The sequence below is a fragment of the Patella vulgata genome, chromosome 1, assembly GCF_932274485.2.
Source record: "Patella vulgata chromosome 1, xgPatVulg1.2, whole genome shotgun sequence".
In the NCBI taxonomy this organism is placed as follows: Eukaryota; Metazoa; Mollusca; class Gastropoda; family Patellidae; genus Patella; species Patella vulgata.
Genome location: NC_065879.2, coordinates 18,140,746 through 18,159,080, shown reverse-complemented (window position 1 = coordinate 18,159,080; position 18,335 = coordinate 18,140,746). Strand labels below are relative to the sequence as shown.

The 18,335-nt window shown below is 35.1% G+C and overlaps 1 protein-coding gene and 2 long non-coding RNA genes across 5 annotated transcripts in view; 2 read left to right on the top strand and 1 right to left on the bottom strand.

Annotated features, from left to right (window-relative positions):
• LOC126808898 (GTPase IMAP family member 7) overlaps positions 1-17,092 on the top strand; it is a 46,746-nt gene extending 29,654 nt beyond the window's left edge. For 2 of the 3 annotated variants that reach the window (XM_050533953.2, XM_050533951.2), the window contains exons 3-5: positions 11,906-12,173; positions 13,129-13,157; positions 13,831-17,092. In XM_050533953.2, coding sequence (XP_050389910.1) covers positions 11,906-12,173; positions 13,129-13,157; positions 13,831-15,095 — 1,562 coding nt within the window. In that variant the 3' untranslated portion in view covers positions 15,096-17,092. Of the gene's footprint in view, positions 1-10,943; positions 11,069-11,905; positions 12,174-13,128; positions 13,158-13,830 lie in introns of those variants that run through there. The other variant, XM_056100747.1, reaches the window with a different exon arrangement.
• Positions 5,191-7,108, top strand: LOC126825002 (uncharacterized). The gene is made up of 3 exons (XR_007681739.2): positions 5,191-5,317; positions 5,708-5,764; positions 6,836-7,108. It is a non-coding gene; the product is annotated as an uncharacterized LOC126825002 (long non-coding RNA).
• Positions 9,008-10,899, bottom strand: LOC126808930 (uncharacterized). Its single transcript, XR_007674831.2, has 3 exons — positions 10,765-10,899; positions 10,100-10,221; positions 9,008-9,460 (listed from the first exon to the last, which is right to left on the bottom strand). It is a non-coding gene; the product is annotated as an uncharacterized LOC126808930 (long non-coding RNA).
• Positions 17,093-18,335: the final 1,243 nt, after the last annotated feature.

The window sequence follows — 18,335 nt, the reverse complement described above, 5'->3', positions numbered from 1 at the left end:
CGCTAAGGTAGTAAGTAGGTAGCAGTTGTGGAAACTTTCGCACCTTTGTCCGAAACGTTCACATCTGAAACTATGTCAGTAAAATGAGTGCTATAAGTGCCTATAATATGTCACAAGTCCACCAATATTATATGATTGTTCGTTTATGAAGGCCACTAATATATAATACCTTCAGAACTTGTTCTTGGAAACAAGTAAGGTTGTTAACACCTTGACCGTGATAAATGATCTGTATTAGATATGTTCTCATTTAAAAGCATAGGGCGGACAAGGTCATTTGACAATGGAGCCGAACGTGACTAATCATTATGACTGCAAACTGATATGTCAACTGTTAAAATTATTTTGTATTTTTACCCTTTTTTAACCTGCAGAAATATTGTCATCGTAATAACTGTATTTTAACATTGCGTTTTATTTCAGTGTGCAATGTAACTTTACCTCTAGCTATCATACATCCAAGGTAAAATTACATGTATGTAAATGGAATAAATGTACATGTAAAATTACAATGAAGTTAATTTACATAAATTGGTACATACCATTAAACAAATGTGTATTTCGACCGAGTTTATATAATAATAACTCATAACTATTCTCCCGTCAAAAGGCAAAACCTAGTAACTCACTTTTTTCTTATTTTTTTTTTAGAAAAAACAGGAAAACGTAATGAATGAATATTAAACCCCAGCTCATTCATTGATTTCACTATTGAGTTACTAGGTTTTGCTGTGGTATTCTAGGCAAATGAAGGAAGTTGCTAGGTTGTGTCATGGGTGTAACTGCTTACAAAATCAAAAGATTGGAAGATTTAGTACAACAACAGGAAGCACATACCCTAGTAACTACAAATTTGGTCCTAACTCAATTTTGATAAAAAAGTGAGTTACTAGGTTTTGCCTTTTGACGGGAGCATTGTAGAGTTACATATTATGTAATTGTCAAGGTAAAATTACTAAAAGGTATGTGTTTGTCCCCGCTTGGTTAATTAGTCCTCAGTGTTAGAAAAAGTCTGTTAATTTTACATGAAAATTACTGGCAGCAAAAGTTGCCAGTAAAATTCCTGTAAATAAACATCCAGCGGTAATATTACAGAGTTTCTGTAATTTGACTTTGTGTTTAACTTTACCTGAAAACAGTAAACGGAAAATAACTATGATTGTAAATTCACCGCAACATCAACACAGTAAATGGATGGTTACAGTAAGTTTGTCTTTCAACTTCCAAATGTAAATGTTGAAAAACACTGACTGTAATTTCCGTTTACCGTTTTGTTTTTAGTTAAACAACAATTTGACAGTATTGAGTAATCATATTTTTTTTTAAAGTGAAAGAGAAATAAAATCTCAACTGAATAAGAGGCATTTAACACCCGGTTGTTGTAGCGTACCGAAAACATAGGACTAATCCTGTTTGGTAGACGAGATCAAATTGTCAGCCCAAAGGTAATCCAGGTTGAAACCGCCGCTCGTCAGTGATTGCGGCGGTTCCAGGTTTTCAGACGTAAGCTTGTGGTACTGTGTTGCGTCTCGACTATTTATTAGAGACTTTTTAGGGGTTCGTTCCAGCCTAGCACTTCAATCGGAAGAACTAACAAACTCGGGTGGAGACAAAAATAAGCATCTTTATTTGGATCAATTTATAATTTAGATACATCGCATTAAGGGGAGATAATTTGGGTGAGACCAACCCTGTGTATAAGTTTCCGGGTATGGAAATAGGAATTAGGTAAATAAATACATTTGCCCTGTCAGGCCAGTGGATATGACACTGACAGGAATATATTGGAAATTTAGTGACATAAGGAATTGGTAAGACTTGGGGGAATGGGTGAACCACAACTAATTCTAGGCCTATCTTGGATCAAGCCTGTCAAGGTTAAACCAACCTATGATGTCGCTTGTTTCGCTAACTGATTTGTGTCAATTCATCGGCCTAACAGGAATGTAATAAATATAATTATGTGAAAAGGACAAGTTGGATATCGGGCATTATATTGTGATACATGGTAATGTATGACATCGTTATATAAATGTGTTTCGGGCGTGAACTCTACAAGGGAGCTGGTCTCATTGTTTGACACTCAGTCGGAACGACGAGCGAAAGACTGGAATCGCCTGGACCGTAACAACTGTCTACTTGCAGGCATTGACACTTTGCTTTGGAGAAAGCCCAGCTAACACTGGCCAATCGGTTTAATTAAACTTCTTCAAGCGAACTTGATTACGAGATAATACAACCTACGGTCGGAAAGTCAAAGCATTTGTTTATCAGTTTATGAACATACTTACAATCTGATTAACGTACGATGAATAACAATGCACGTTATAGATCATATAAATTAAAAAACCCAAGAAGGTGACGAAAAGACCTCACACCCGAAGGAAAGGAAGGGCGGAAGAGTCCCTGCAATAGTGCAGGCAAGTTTGAATCTCAGTGGTGCAACCAGTTGAAAAAGGGTAAACGCCCGAAACGCGTCCTGGATTAAAAAAAACAGCGGCTGCCAGGCAGGACACGCCCACATTTTGCAAGAGATGGATAGAGAACAAGCTAAACAAAAAGCGATTTTTCGTACAATCAGGGGCCATAATTCAGGAAGTTACGATCCGATATGCGCAAATATCGCAAGGAACCAAGATCTTTGGGTTATAAACTTACATTTCAGGTTGATCAAAATCAGAAGAAAATTGTCACCTCTAGAGGATCCACAACCTTGATACACCATATTTTTACGGTATTTGAGTACGAGGGGCGGCCATTTTGTCTGTTAGTTTTGGTCCGATTTTTCCACGAAATTCGAACTCCACCATTCTTAGGGTGTAAAGGTGATATATTCAAACGTTTTTTTTTAAATCGAATAATAATTGTGACCTCTAGAGGGACCTCGAGCTAAAAACACGATTTGTCGTACAATCAGGGGCCATAATTCAGGAAGTTACAATCCGATATGCGCGAATATCGAAAAGAACCAAGATTGTTGGCTTATAAACTTATATTTCAAGTTTCATCAAAATCAGAAGAAAACTGTGACCTCTAGAGGGTCCACAACCTTGATATACCATAGTTTTTACGCTATTTGGGAACGAGGGACGGCTATCTTGTCTGTCAGTGTTGGTCCGATTTTCACGAAATTCGAATTCAACCATCCTTAGGGTGTAACGGTGATATATTCAAACGGTTTTTGAAAACGGATAAAAATTAATAACCTCTATAGGGTCCACAAGCTAAAAACGCGATTTTCCGTACACTCAGGGGCCATAATTCAGGAAGTTACGGTCCGATATGTGCGAATATCGCAAGGAACCGAGATCTTTGGGTTATAAACTTACATTTTAAGTGTCATCAAAATCAGAAGAAAATTGTGACCTCTAGAGAGTCCACAACATTGATATATCATATTTTTACGCTATATGAGTACGAGGGGCGGCCATTTTGTCTGTCAGTGTTGGTCCTATTTTTAAGAAATTCCACCTCAACCATCCTTAAGCTGTAACGGTGATATATTCAAACGGTTTTCTAAATCGGATAAAAATTATGACCTCTGTAGGGTCCACAAGCTAAAAACACGATTTTTCGTACAGTCAGGGGCCATAATTCAGGAAGTTACGGTCCAATATGTGCGAATATCGAAGGAACCGAGTTCATTTGGTTATAAACTTACATTTCAAGTTTCATCAATATACCATATTTTTACGCTATTTGAGAACGAAGGACGGCCATTCTGTCTGTCAGTTTTTGGGTCGATTTTCACGAAATTCGAACTCAACCCCTCCTCAGGGTGTAACGGTGATATATTCAAAGGTTTCTTTTTTTAAATCGCATAAAAATTATGACCGCTATAGGGTCATGCACAAGCTAAAAACGTGATTTTTCGTACAATCAGGGGCCATAATTCAGGAAGTTACGGTCCGACATGCGCGAATATTGACAGGGACCGAGATATTTGGGTTATAAACTTATATTTCAAGTTTCATCAAAATCAGAAGAAAATTGTGACCTCTATAGAGGATCCACAACCTTGATATACCATATTTTTACGCTATTTGAGAACGAGGGACCGCCAATTTGTCTGTCAGTAACGGTGATATACTAAAACGGTTTTTTTAAATCGGATAAAAATTGTGACTTCTATAGGGTCCACAAGCTAAAAACGCGTTTTTGCGTACAATCAGGGGCCATAATTCAGGAAGTCCATATTATGGTTAATAATTTGGAATGAATACTGTAAGTAGATAATTATTAGGAATGTTTTGTTGTTATGGAATGCTAAACTAAAATACGAGACACTAGATTTACCGATTACGCTAACTATCACTAAGTAAATTTACAAAATGATGTGAATAAACGTAAATCTGTAAAATTACCTTCTGGCTTTGCTATTTTCAGTTCAATATTGAAATATTATGTAAGTTTATGGCAAAAACAGAATGAAACTTGGTAAATATACATCATTTTGGTAAATATTCCGAACATTTTATGATAAAAAAATAATAATTAAACTGCTGTAATTTTACTTATATTTCTAATTATAACCTGAAAGTAAATTTACAAAATAATGTGAATAAACGTAAGATCTGTAAAATTACATGCTTGGTATTATCTATTTTCAATTCAATTTGGAAATATTACATAATATGTAAGAAAGTATTTTTACTGATTTTTAAGGTGTCGTTGATTTCATCACGGTTTATTGTAAAAAAAGACACGAAATTCGGCAAACATACACGAAACTCCGTAAAAATACACCAGACTTGGTAAAAGTACAATATTGTGAAAAATATACCTATAAGTAACCAACAAAAATTACTTTTACTATTGTAATTTACAGAAAGTTTTCCGGACCTTTCAGCCCAGCATATAAAACAACATTCGATAATGTAAAGAAATTGTTCTGCGTCTTACAATGGAAGCTGGCATGACACCGTCCAAGCAAAATGTATGGCATATGCCTGCCTTTATTAGCCAGTTCGATGCATTCAGATTTTGAATGCTCTATTTCTCTAAAATGGATCGACTAAACTGACTAATATTTGACAGTAAATTTACAATCTTCTGTGAAAATAACATTTCAAATGGCATTTCTGTTAATATACAACTCACATAAAGTAAACTGGCATATGGTTGTAATACTACATTAAAGCATAGAACTAGAATACTAACGGGAACGCCCACTCGGTGACGTATAACGGTGATGACATAATTATGTTGTACATCGCATGCGCGAAGTCAATAAGGCACAAGTAACTTCCGGCCGTATGTCAACATAGCAGAAGCGTACGACGTCCTGGAATTTCAAGAACTTGACGGTGTAATAGATGTAAGTTATTCATAATTTTAATGAGTTTTTTTTAAATTAGTTATATAACATACCATCGGGAGTATAAACCATTTATTTTCGGACATTAAATTATCCGAACACACGTTTGTGTATCATTTTCTACTACATATTATAAAATTATTATTAGGCCTAATAAATTATGATGACATTCACATTTTATTTAGGACTTGTTATTATTTTTATTTATTGTTTTGTGCATATTGTTGTTAACCTTTGGCATGTCCGTGCCAGTTTTGGCTGGTTTCCCAGTGCCCTTTTCTTGTTTATAACAAGGGGTTTTACATAGGCTAAGCCTGTTCCCCAATCCCATTCAGACATCCTGAAAAAAAATATTGTTTATAAAAAAAAAATGTGTATTCTTTACTACAGCTTTTCTTTGCTAAAGATTTGTTTGAGACATCTCAACCTGTCGTTCCAGTAGCATCCGTAAGTTTTCTACATATACAACATACATACATATAGTCACATAGTGTTCGTAGCAAATGGGCAAGTTTTGAAACTCATTATAGTCTCGACCATGTCTATATATTTTTTTTCTTCTCAAACGATCAAATTGCTTTGGAAATGAAATGAAATGGGATTTACGTCCTACTGTTCTGCTCCTATGCTGGGCTAATGAAGACGGGCATACGCCATAAGGTGTGATTTAAGGGAAATTTTGCCCGGGCAGCGGCACTATCACCTATCCTTATATCGAATTCCAACTGCCAAGGGATCTTTTACGTGCATTCCAATGTATACAGGTGACCTCGGGTTTTCGTATCATCCGAAGGATTAGACAGCTGTCCTTGTCAGGCCCTCCGTACTGCATCACTGACAAGGGGGAACCACGCCGGAAAATCTGGATGAACTTTCTCGGCAAATGCAGGGATCGAACACCCGACCTCCAGGCTAACAAGCCAGCGTCTTACCCACTTAGCCACTTGATCCCAAATTGCTTTGGAACAGTTTCTGTTATTTTGTATAATATTTACTTTAAAGGGACAATAACACTCTTGCTGGCTTGAAAGCTCCAGAAAATAAATAATATCTCTATCTAAGTACTAGATGTTTAAGTGTCCCACCTGTTGTGTAAATTATCCATTACATCCTATTTTACTTGTCCAGAGGGTTCGAAAATATTTTTAAATCGAAGTTTCATTTGAAAAGGTTTACGTTAGACGTTTCAAACCATTATGTTGAATTTTTTAAATAAGGTGTGTTAAGATGAAATTTGTATCATCAATTAATTGAAATATTCTAAAATAGTTAAATTTGTTGACCAGAATAAAGATTGGGACATATTATTCAGTTACAACAAGAGTGGTATTGAGCCTTTAAAGAACTGTATTAATTTGGTATCAAGCTCGTAATTAGATAAAATTGTGAGGGAAATTATAACCTCCAACCCTGTCTTTGGTTGTGTACAGATTTACACTGGTAATTTTAATTCATAGCTATTGATTTTGTTTGGTTTTTATTTATGTTGTTTTCATTGTTATTTATTTTCTTTTTAAGATTCAAACTAATCCAGTTAAATTTAATGGGAAAGTTCAAGTAGTGGTTATATGAAAAATGATCTGATGTTCACATGATCTCAAGGGTTTGCCGAACCTCAACCGAGTTTAACCCCAACAAGGAATATTATACATCAAAACTTGTCATCTGCCTGTGCATTTTCTAGTATAAGTTTATCATCATTTGGAACAAATGGTTAAATTACTATTCAAGATGACTAATTTAAAAAACAAGAACAACAATATGTGGTTGGAATGATCCAAGGCTCTGTTCAAAGATATTTTATTCACATGACAGTGATGCTTGTTAAATAAAACGTGTGAATTTAACAGATAATGACCATTGATAAACACTAAAGGCAAATAGAAATGCACAAAAAAATCCATAAGCTTATGATAATAATGATTAAACATACATTATGCAAGAGCTAAATCTGCCTATTGCAGGTTTTCTTTAGGCCTGAAATGTTTTCTAAATTATTAATTAGACATTAATTAACTTATCCAGGCCCTAATCAACTCTCGATGGCATCAGATTTCTCCAATATTAAATAGATTAGAACAGTTCAGCCATATTTTGATTTAAGCTAAAAATGGAAGAGTGAGACTACTTCGAACAACCAGTACGATGGTTGAAATTATTGCACACGTCTTGTCAAACCTTCAAAGGCCTTCAAAGGCTAATATCTTCGCTCGCAATAGAGTAATTTGAATGAAATTTTCAAATTATTCATTTTACATTATTTATCTTCGAACTATTATAGCAAGAATGGCTAGCTCTTTATCAAAATCTCACATAATGTATATTTAAGAATAATTTAATAAATTTATAAAGCTCACACATTACAAGTTGTGCACCTGTATAAAATTTGTATAAATTTTGTTATCATTGTTAATATTTTATACTGAGATGCAATAAAAATAATACATCACTTTTATAAATGGATGAATGTAAATCTTGTTTGAAATGAATCCAGGTTTAACGCCCTACTTAGTACTTTTCAGCTCAATTTTGTTTTAAAGATTTGCTTTAATCTTGCAATTAAGGATGTAACAACATCATATTACGATGATAACATGTGAGAATGTTTTGAAGATTGCATAAACGCACCCCGAACAATTCTCAATCAAAAAAATTAAACCCAACAGAATCAGTATGTTGATTTTTCTGGTGCACACGTGGGGTATATAATGCAGCTTTTAAAAAGCTAGGTTTTGTGCAACTGTGGAAGGTGCAAAGTTATGCCACGTCATCTCAGAGGTGCTATTTCATTGCGTCTCGATATATTTTGTTTACAATTATCAACCTGGCCCCAAGTTCACAAAGCATTCCCAGACTTAATAATTTGCTCAACTTTCAATCACTGTTTTTGAGAAATATCTTTGATCCAGAAATACAAAACTTTGCACATAGTTTCTTATTGATATATTTACATTAAAACAACAATAGTTAGTAAAGTGCTATATTTAAGTTAAAATAAGACAAACAATTTTGAGTAAAACCTTAACTTAAGACTGAGAATGCTTTGTGAACTTGGGGCCTTGTTTTCTTTTCATTACTTATTATTTACAATACAGTAATAACAAGAAATAAAAAATCTGTAGAACACTGCTGATTAAGTTCTAGATTTAATCCTAGATTCAATCACATTTATATTTTTATACTTCCAATATCGATATTAATTCCAATAGAGCCAGGTGATGTTTAGTTTAATTATACACTTTCTATTTTGTTGTATGAAATTATCTGTATAATCTGTGTTTTTGTTACTTTCATTGTGTGAAATGCTTGCAGCAAAGTGCTGTAAATAAAATACCTGACATCACCGATCACAGTTTAACTCTATAACTTCTCATTTCACCTCAAATCTATGTGGAGTGGAGTCAGTTGGAAGAAATAAATCAAAATGGAGTGAAATCTACATTTTAATCAAATTCGTACCACATGATTATATTCTACCACTTTTTGTTCGTTTATATGGCAACTATATATTATTGCTAAGCTATTTTTGAATTGTAAATTACATTTACAAGTATGTAAATATTGATTCTTTGAATTATATATTTTCAATCAAAATCTGAATATGCAATGTGCTATGTAGCCATATATGTGAAATAAACTATTATTATTGCTATTTACTTTCTCTGTAAATCTCTGTTAATCTGTCGACAACTTAAACAAATTTCGATTTGAGTGTCCTCAAGAAAACTATTACATACAGAAGCAAGTACACAGATTTCGTAATTTAAATGTTGACTTATTTGTGTTCATGAAAAGATCAACCTGTCTGATATATCTTACAGTTGTAGGCTGACATTGAGAATAAGACTGTAAATGTTTTGATGTTATGCCCCTACATATCTTCATATTCTCAACAGTTCTTATAAGTAAATCTATAGATGTAACTTTAATTTGAACAGGAAACAAAAATTCACAATTCAAGTCCTTGTCTATGGTTAAATGGTATGTTACACTTTTATCTTCAGTTTTAAACAGATAGATATAATCACTTGAAGACTGACATAGCCACAAAGCAGGCATTTGACATAAAAATGATTTCTGCAACATCTGAAAGGTTACTTCGTTCATATGTAAACATTGAGTTTCCTCGGTTTTCCTTGGACTCTGAATAAAATAGACAAATTCATAAAACTCAATTAAAACAAGAAGAATTGGATTCTCATACATGTATTCATAATTTTCTCGGTTTCTGAATAAAATCGAAAAAATTACAAAAGTAAATATAAAGAAGAATCGGATATTCATACAAGTATTTATAAATAAAATTATGGGAGATTACAGAAAGAGCTAGCAGTTCTCATCATAATAGTTAAAAACTAGATAATGTAAAGGGAATTTGCTGAAAATTTCAGTCAAATTGATCCACCCTGAACCGAGTATTTAGTGGTTGAATTTTGGGCCTAGCCTCGATCATCATTACTAAGGTCGGTACGATAAAAAAAAAACATGGTCTCGATTATCCATTTTTTGATTTAATCAGAAGTAGCAGACTGGGCTCTTATCCAGTATATATCACAGGCTAGCGATGCCATCGAGCGTTGATTATGGTCTGGATAAGTTAATTAATGTCTAATTAATAATTTAGATAACATTCCAGGCCTAAAGAAAGACCTGCAATTGACAGATTTAGCTCTTGCATAATGTCTGTTTAATATTGATGAATTAAATGTTCATATACTGATCTTTTATAAGGAAACATCGAATGTTCATAATTATAATTAAGTTAACAGAAATTTAAGTTACCGGTGACTTCCTTGGATTCAATTTCTTTGTTGTTAGGCTTTTCTGTAGAAGAATTAAGGTTGATAGTCTCCCTAACCCTTCTTTTAATCTTCGATATGTGGACCCAGAATTTTTGTAAACATCTGAAATATTCATAAAATCAAAATAAAAAGGTTCCTACATACAAAACAAAAGGTTCAGATATCATTTTTTTTTTCCATGCTTGTTGATTATTCATACCGGGAACAAGATTATTTCGGAATTTAAAAATAAAAGGATTTGACAGGTCAAGGTCAGTCATAAATAAATATACAATTTTAATTTTTATGGAGCTGCTCAGTTAAAACTTTGACGTTTAAAAAAAAAAAATAATTAGTAATTCATAAAATTAAAGTAAAAGAAGATTGTTGAGAGAGAATCGTCATGCTGTCACACTCATCGGATGTAGTAATCGTCAATTTCATAACAAATTGAAAGTAGACTAGGCCTAGCTACGGCACTAATGTAAACAAACCTATATGCATACAACTTTGATGAGAGAAGGGGTAAAATCTAACGGGCAAACATGGAAATACAGACATTCAGCTAGTATGGGTTTAACTTAACTTCATTGTTTCATTGTAGGTTGTCAGGGTGGACTGCCAACTAGAATCTACATAATTAATTTCTTTTGAGTTTTCACTTACTTTTTCAACGAAATAATCCGGCTCAACGTGTCTTGAACATATTGTCAAGGTCTTGTCATTTATCGGGTCTGATCTGGTAGACTGTATGATACGTAATGATTCTCTCTCCACTCTGTTGTTTTTGGGTAAGCGATGGAATGATCAACCCCGATTTCTTTTATTGCAGGCGGAACATCCGAACAAAACACAATTCGCGCCAGGCATTTTGTTAGTGCGAGCAAAAACCGGAAGTACGCTGTGCCCGATATCAGCGTCAGAAGCCCGCCGTCACATAAGGTAGTGACGTCACACGGTGGGCGTTCCCGTTAGTATTCTAGTTCTATGATTAAAGGAGCTAAGTCTCTAACTCAATATTATCCAAAATATTCAACATTGAAAACACGATTTATTTGTTAAATTAAATCAACATTCATGTTGTGATCTTACCGGAAAAAGATGGGCTTTTGATATCCAATATTTAAGACAAAATAAACATTTTACCATTAGTACACGAATCGTGTACCATAATGCGCTTCAGCCCCAGATGTATCAAGAGACTCGAGGGAAGAGGCTAGACACATTGCACCAAATCAAACGGCTAATGTAGACTGGAATAACCAGACGCTAGAAATTTGCACTCGCTTGAGACTGCTGGCTTATTTCGCCAAACATAACTGATTTGAAATTGGAGTAAAAACGGAAACCATTGAATGTAAATCAGTTTATATACATTCATATTACAGTATTATATGCGTTGCGACCAACTTTTGTCAATTTCTAGGTCCCAAATGTTAGCGATTTAGCTCCTTTAAGTCTGATGTAATCTTACATAAGCCTTGTATTCATATGCTCTTATATCGTTTTAATAGTAAGTTAACAATCCATGTGATTTAACAAATCCGACACTATTTTTTACTATACTTATAACTGTAAAGTGTGTTGTAGCCCAGTAGCTACTGTATTATTACTGCACTGTTATAATAAACTTTATTATTATATCATGGTGTACATACATCAATCTGAAATCTGTTCCTAAGCTGTAGGGTTACAGTATCTGGCGACAGTTGGTGGACTTCTACTGGTTATTTCTGACCCCACAAATTAAAGCTCAGTAAAATCAAACTTTCAAGATTTATTTCTGTTCTTCTTATTCTTAATAAAGGCAATGGTTCCCACAAGACTAATGATATGGCCAAACAAATAGAGCAGTTGGAGATTTCACGAAGACGAGCAGCCGAGGATGTTGATCAGAAAGAGGTGGAAGAAATGGTTGTCTACGAAAAACAAAAACCAGTATCGTTGCTGGGAAGGATTTTCAACAAAGTGACTCTGAGCGTATTTGAAGAAAGTAAATCCGATAGACGCAAACGATTAAGAAGAGAACTTAAAGAAAGTCGCGCACACGATAGGAGAATCGAGGACCTCAAAAAGTAAATATATGCCTCTACTTATAAAATCCCTTCTTAATCAATCAGATGTGTGCAGATAAAAAGTTCAATGTTACCCCCTGTTCGCACCCCATGATACAAGAATGGCTGCGCATTCACTTTCATTTGACCCCGATTATCTCGGAAAAAAACAACGGCGGACTGATTACCACTCGGCATCGTATTCTACGCAAAATGTTACTCTAGAAAAATTGGGTCTGGTTTTGTGACAATTTGATGGACACCACTCCGCACGGAGTCTCCAGACTTACAGGGATTCACCATGGTGTGTGCTATGGGGCAATCATGCCGGGAGAACTGCTCTACGGCCTACTCTAATCTCGAATTCCAACTGTCAATGATTCTTTTGCGCACACGCCAACATGCATCCCGGACTTTGTCCCATGCGGACGATTAGACACCGTTCGTGGTCGAGTCCTGCGTTCTATACCACTGACAATCCTGGGATCGAACCCCAGATCTATTAGTGAGTCTGGTCCTTACCCTCGTTACAACACCCATGGCCATTTGTAGAGTATTTGCTTAAAGGACACATATGTGATAGAATTATTAGTGGGCAGAAATTCGCCCATGTACCTGTTATCACCCGTCACTTCAATCAGTTATATAGAGGGATAACTCGTGTTTTCCTTTTGCGTTCGCCACTTCCGATTGCTGAAACATTGATTCCACAGCTATCGTAGCAATGACCTCTGTGATAAAATAATATTTGGAATGTGTTTAACCAGTTCTATCACATATATGATAATGACTGGCACCAATATTGTCCTTTAAACTATAGATCGTCTATTTTTAACCTCATCACTGCTATATTGTTTTGAGTCAAACTTCACCCAAATATATCATTCGTGTCGGAGGGTCATTAGATAAGGTGTCTAAAAAGTTTTTTTGAAAAACTCCTAGTCTTGTTTCAGAAGATTATTGTTATACATTTCAGACATGGTGTCAATCTACTTGGCCCTCACGGTATGTGATTATTATTTAAATCTTCTTTATATTTTAATCGACACAAAGCGTAGCCTTTTAATAGTAAGAACGTGTAGTACACAAAAGGCGTCAATGTGTTTGTGCTCAAAACCGCAACGTACTAAATTTATGAAATGAAGCCAGTTCTATGATAATGTTGGTTTTGATTGAGGAGTTTACAGACTAACACAGGGTATCTTGCTGTACGGGTGTGCGTTTGTTTTATTTGCAAAGGAAACATCTTGCTTGAACAGTATCCTAATAGTTATGTCGCAAAAAAGATAAACCTCTAATTACTACAGGTCGAATATACAGTGGTATGTTGGTGATTAAAAACTTACCCAGTTCTTAACAATAGTATTATGCCTTCTTTCTAACATGGGGCTTTTCATCGGCATGAAAAATGGAATGATACGTTCTACTGCTCTGCTCTGACCGGGAATATGAAGACGACAGTCCGGATAACACCTACTTGCACTGAGATTGATAGCGGACAGAAAGCTCTGTGGAAACGGGGTTTAATTTCAACCCCATTCCATTAAATTAAAGGCGCGTTTTAATGTTCTTTAGATCAATTGGGTTTCCGCACTGAGGGTACAGTTTATAATGTACGTGCCTGCAAGTCTCGTCATTTTGGGTCAACATTCATATTGCACTCTGTTCGCCATTTCAGGTGATGTCCGAATTGCCCTACTTGGTAAAACCGGTATAGGCAAAAGCCATTTGGGAAACAATCTGTTGAAAATGAAAATCTTCAAATCAAATGTAAGTTTTGCATCCGTCACAAAACAGTGCAAATTTGAGGAGAGGCAACTTGATAAAAATACCAGTCTTTTGGTTATTGACACACCTGGCTTGTTCGATACCAAGGAACCAAATGAGACAACTAGTAAAGAAATAGTACGAAGTATAGCACTTGCTGCCCCTGGTCCACATATCTATATATTTGTCATCGGGCTGGGAAGATTCACACCAGAAGAAGTCAATACTGTGAATATTCTCCAAGAAGTTTTTGGTGAACGAGTCCTAAAACATGTCATTGTTGTATTTACACGTAAGGACGATTTGGATGGGGCGCCACCGAATGAATTCATTGAAAATGCACCTTCTGAATTGCACGACCTAATAAAAAAATGTGGATATAGGTTCGCCTTCATCAATAACAAGGCAGATCCAGATACCTTACAAGAAGATGTTGACGTTATATTGGATTTGATCTTTAAAACTATTGGCGAAAATCAGGGAGCCTACTACACGAACGACATGTATGAGGAAGCTGAAAAAATTGTTGACGGAAAGAGAAAGGAAATACAAAATGAAAAGGAACGCCAACAAGAAAAACTTCTCCAAGAAAAGAATGAAATTCTTAATGCAGTGACAAAATCCTGTGGTGAGGAAATGGATAGACGATTAATTAAGGACACTCAAGACACAGAACAGAAACTGGAGAAGAAAAGGCGCGAGTTAGAAGAACTTGAAGAGCGTAGGCGCAATTTAGAAGAGAACACGAAAGAAGAAGTACGTCGACTCATGGCCTTTAACGAAGAACAAACACGAATTCGTGAACAAGAGGAAATAAGATTTCGAGAGATGCAAAAAGAAGATAGTAGGCTAAAAAAGCTAGAAGAGGAAAATAAACGTCTACAAGAAGAAGCGAGAAAAAGAAAACAGGAACTCGCAGAGGAAGAAGAACGGCGTAAGAAGCTAGAGGAAGAGTTGCAGAAAAAAGTTAAAGAGGACCAGAATTCGGCCTTTTCCAAAGGATTGAAAAAAATTGCTGATGTTGAAAACCGGATTTTGGAAAACACACAGATTAATTCCAACAGGCAGGCAAAGAAGCAGGTTGAATCCAATGACTCATTTCTTGGTAAAATAGGGTCCTCTATCCGTCAAGCTGGTGCAGGTGCTCTGGACTGGGTAAAGAGCTGGTGGAGCTAGAGTTTGATATTTGAAACGTTGAAAAGGGCATCCTGGGTTTGTTAGAACTAATTAGCTTAGAACTGCAATGCTAGAACTTTATAATCAGTTATTACAATAGCTCAACAATTATGATTTTGCCATGTTTAACATATTCGCACGTCCTCTTTCCCATTCAACCTGATACATTAATTAGTAAGTTCATTTATATAGCCAATATGTAGTTTATGCGGATTTAGTCGTCGCGCACGTCCGTCTTCAAGAATTGCTTTTTAACAGTTTCCGACAGAAAACGTTCTTTTTAACGGTATACAGGCTAGAGTTGTTGAAAGAATAATTTTGAAACATGCCATGATCATAAACTCCACGAGAAGATGATTCGCCTCAATTTCCAGTATTCGTTTGGAGTTACTGTCCTTGTCACCCAGACATCGCGATTGCTCTTAAAGCGATATTGGCTAGTGTTTCTGATGGACTTGTTTTTTTTTGTTGTGAAGCATTGGAATGAACCTAATGGGATTCCGTATTCCGTGACTTCTGGAGTTTCCTCAACTTTACTGAAAACATTGTTAATGTCATCGAACAGTTTTTAACATTTGGTGTGCTTCAAATTTGGTGTGTTTCAAATTTGGTGTGATGCATAGCACTCGGGGGGGGGGGGGGATTAACCATATCGAGATTCAATTTTGATTTGGGATCTAAGAGGATGAAGCTCGTATTGCATGACTTTGTCTTCCAGGGATATAGTATGTTTGCAAAATTCTTGTAAACGGAATAAAAATAGATATTTTGAATACGCTGTTGTCTATGGCTGTATGATATTTATGACTGCCGTGTTGGGGGGGGGGCGTATTTCCATGCTTGGCGTGACTATCTTTCTATCTTATGCAATTTTTCGTTTTAGAAAGATATAACATAGACAACAAGCAAAAGTAAAACAAAATTAGAAGACATACACAAACATGACGCATTTCCTACACAACATATAACATAAATTTAATTTTGATAATTATTTCGAAACATTAGAGCGTTTATAGAAGGTTGGTATATTGAGCTTATTCTGTACAATTTTTGTATTTTATTCCAAGTTTGGATTTAGGAACAGTACAAACTAATTTAACTGATTTCTATTTGATGAAGGTAAAGTTCTAGCTGGAAAATATTGTGATAATGAATCGGTCAAATAAGCTTGGACAGAATGTTCGTTGATATCGGTTTTTATCTTAAAAGTGATCTTGTGTTTATTAGGTAGCCAATCTAGATCTTTTAAAACAAGTGTAATATTTTCCAATAGTTTAGTACTGGTCACAATTCTGGCATCTTTATTCTGAATTGTTTGTAGTTGATCTAGTAGGTATTTTGGCAGATAGTATAATAAAGAGTAACAGTAATCAAAAGATGACATAACAAAAGAATTAATCAGTAATTCTGTGATCTATAAATGGTCGAATCTTTCCAATTTTCCACAGAAGGAAGTTTGCTCTTTTTGCTAATGCTGGACACTTGTATATTCGTATATGTCAATGTTTCTAACACAACAGTTGGTGGTATATTTATGTTTCTAATGGGTATATGATTTAAATTAATGTTGTTCGTGTAGCCAATTCTTGTGCTGTTATCGCTTTCTTATTTAAAGGATTTGTGTGATTAGCTCAAGTTAATATAGAAATTCTTTGATTTAAAATAATATAAACATTCTGTTAAAATGGCGTTTAAGTGAATAAAATGAACTTTAACGTCCTACTTTTCTGGACCAACTAAGTCAATGAAGACGGCGGATTCAGAAGGACTCGCACAAACCTGTCGAAGTAATACCTACAATTTATCTATATATCTAAGTTTATTCAAATTTCATGACCAAACACCTAAAATGAAATATCTTGTACATGATATAATACCCTGTGATTGGCATCGCAGATTTTAACTATAACAAAATGGCTAACCCCACATACTTTCCGGGGAAGTAGTCTTGTCAATCATGGTTTGCTTTTCAATTAAATGTATTTCTTAAACAAGAATATTTTGTTTAATATCCTTTGTTCCAGACCTGATAAATATTTTGAATTTAAACAAGCCAACAGTGAGGCTGATGTCCCTCGCCGAAATCCCAAATTAATCGATGACACTTTTTAATTTATTAAGCATCAAGCAATCAAACTGATTATCAACTATACACTCTCCACCACTCTCTATCAGATAAAATCAAAGTTGTCTTGTCCTAAAGCACTGACCAACGAAATTCTTAGCTCAGTCAAGACTTTACCTAATGAACATCTACATCAAGTTTATACATTCTACCTAAATTAAAAGCAGAATTGTTATGTTCCAAAGTCTTGACCAATCAAATTGCTTATCTCTCCTTAGCATAAGCAGAAAATTCTCATCATCGAACTTAGTCATGGTAATGCTATAATGAATCTATACTCAGAGTTTCATCACTTTCACTTAATTATAACCAAAGTTATCGTGCCCCAAATCATCAACCAATCAGATTGCTTATCTCTGCTTACTGTGAGCAGAAAATGTTTATCATCGAACTAGATCAAGGCATTCACCTTATGAACACTAAGTTTGAATATTCTTCTACCTCAATTAGAAGAAGAGTTACTGTGTTCCAAAGTCTCGGCCAATCAAATTGCTTATCGCTCTGCTTACCCTGAGCAGAAAGTGCTCCGTATCGAACTTAATCAAGGTATTGATGTGATAAAACTGTACACCAAGTGTCCTCACTCTCACTAAATTATAACTACAGTTATCGTGTCCCAAAGCATCAACCAATCAAATTGTTCACCTCTGCTTACCCTATAAGCAAAAAATTCTCATCTTCAAGGCATCATCGAACTTAGTCATGGTAATGATATAATGAATCTATACTCGAGTTTCATCACTCTCACTTAATTATAACCACAAAGTTATCATGCCCCAAAGCATCAAGCAATCAGATTGCTTATCTCTGCTTACTGTGAGCAGACACTGTTTATCATCGAACTAGATGAAGGCAAGTGTGAACATTCTAGCTCAATTAGAATGAGAGTTATTGTGTTCCCAAGTCTCAACCAATCAAATTGCTTATCACTCTGCTTACCCTGAGCTCATTATCGAACTTAGTCAAGATATTGATGTAAAAAACTATATACCAAATTTCATCACTCTCAGTTAGAATTAAAGCTATCGTGTCCCAAAGCATCAACCAATCAAATTGCTTATATCTGCTTACCCTGTGTAGAAAAATCTCATCTTCGAACACCACCAAGGCATTGA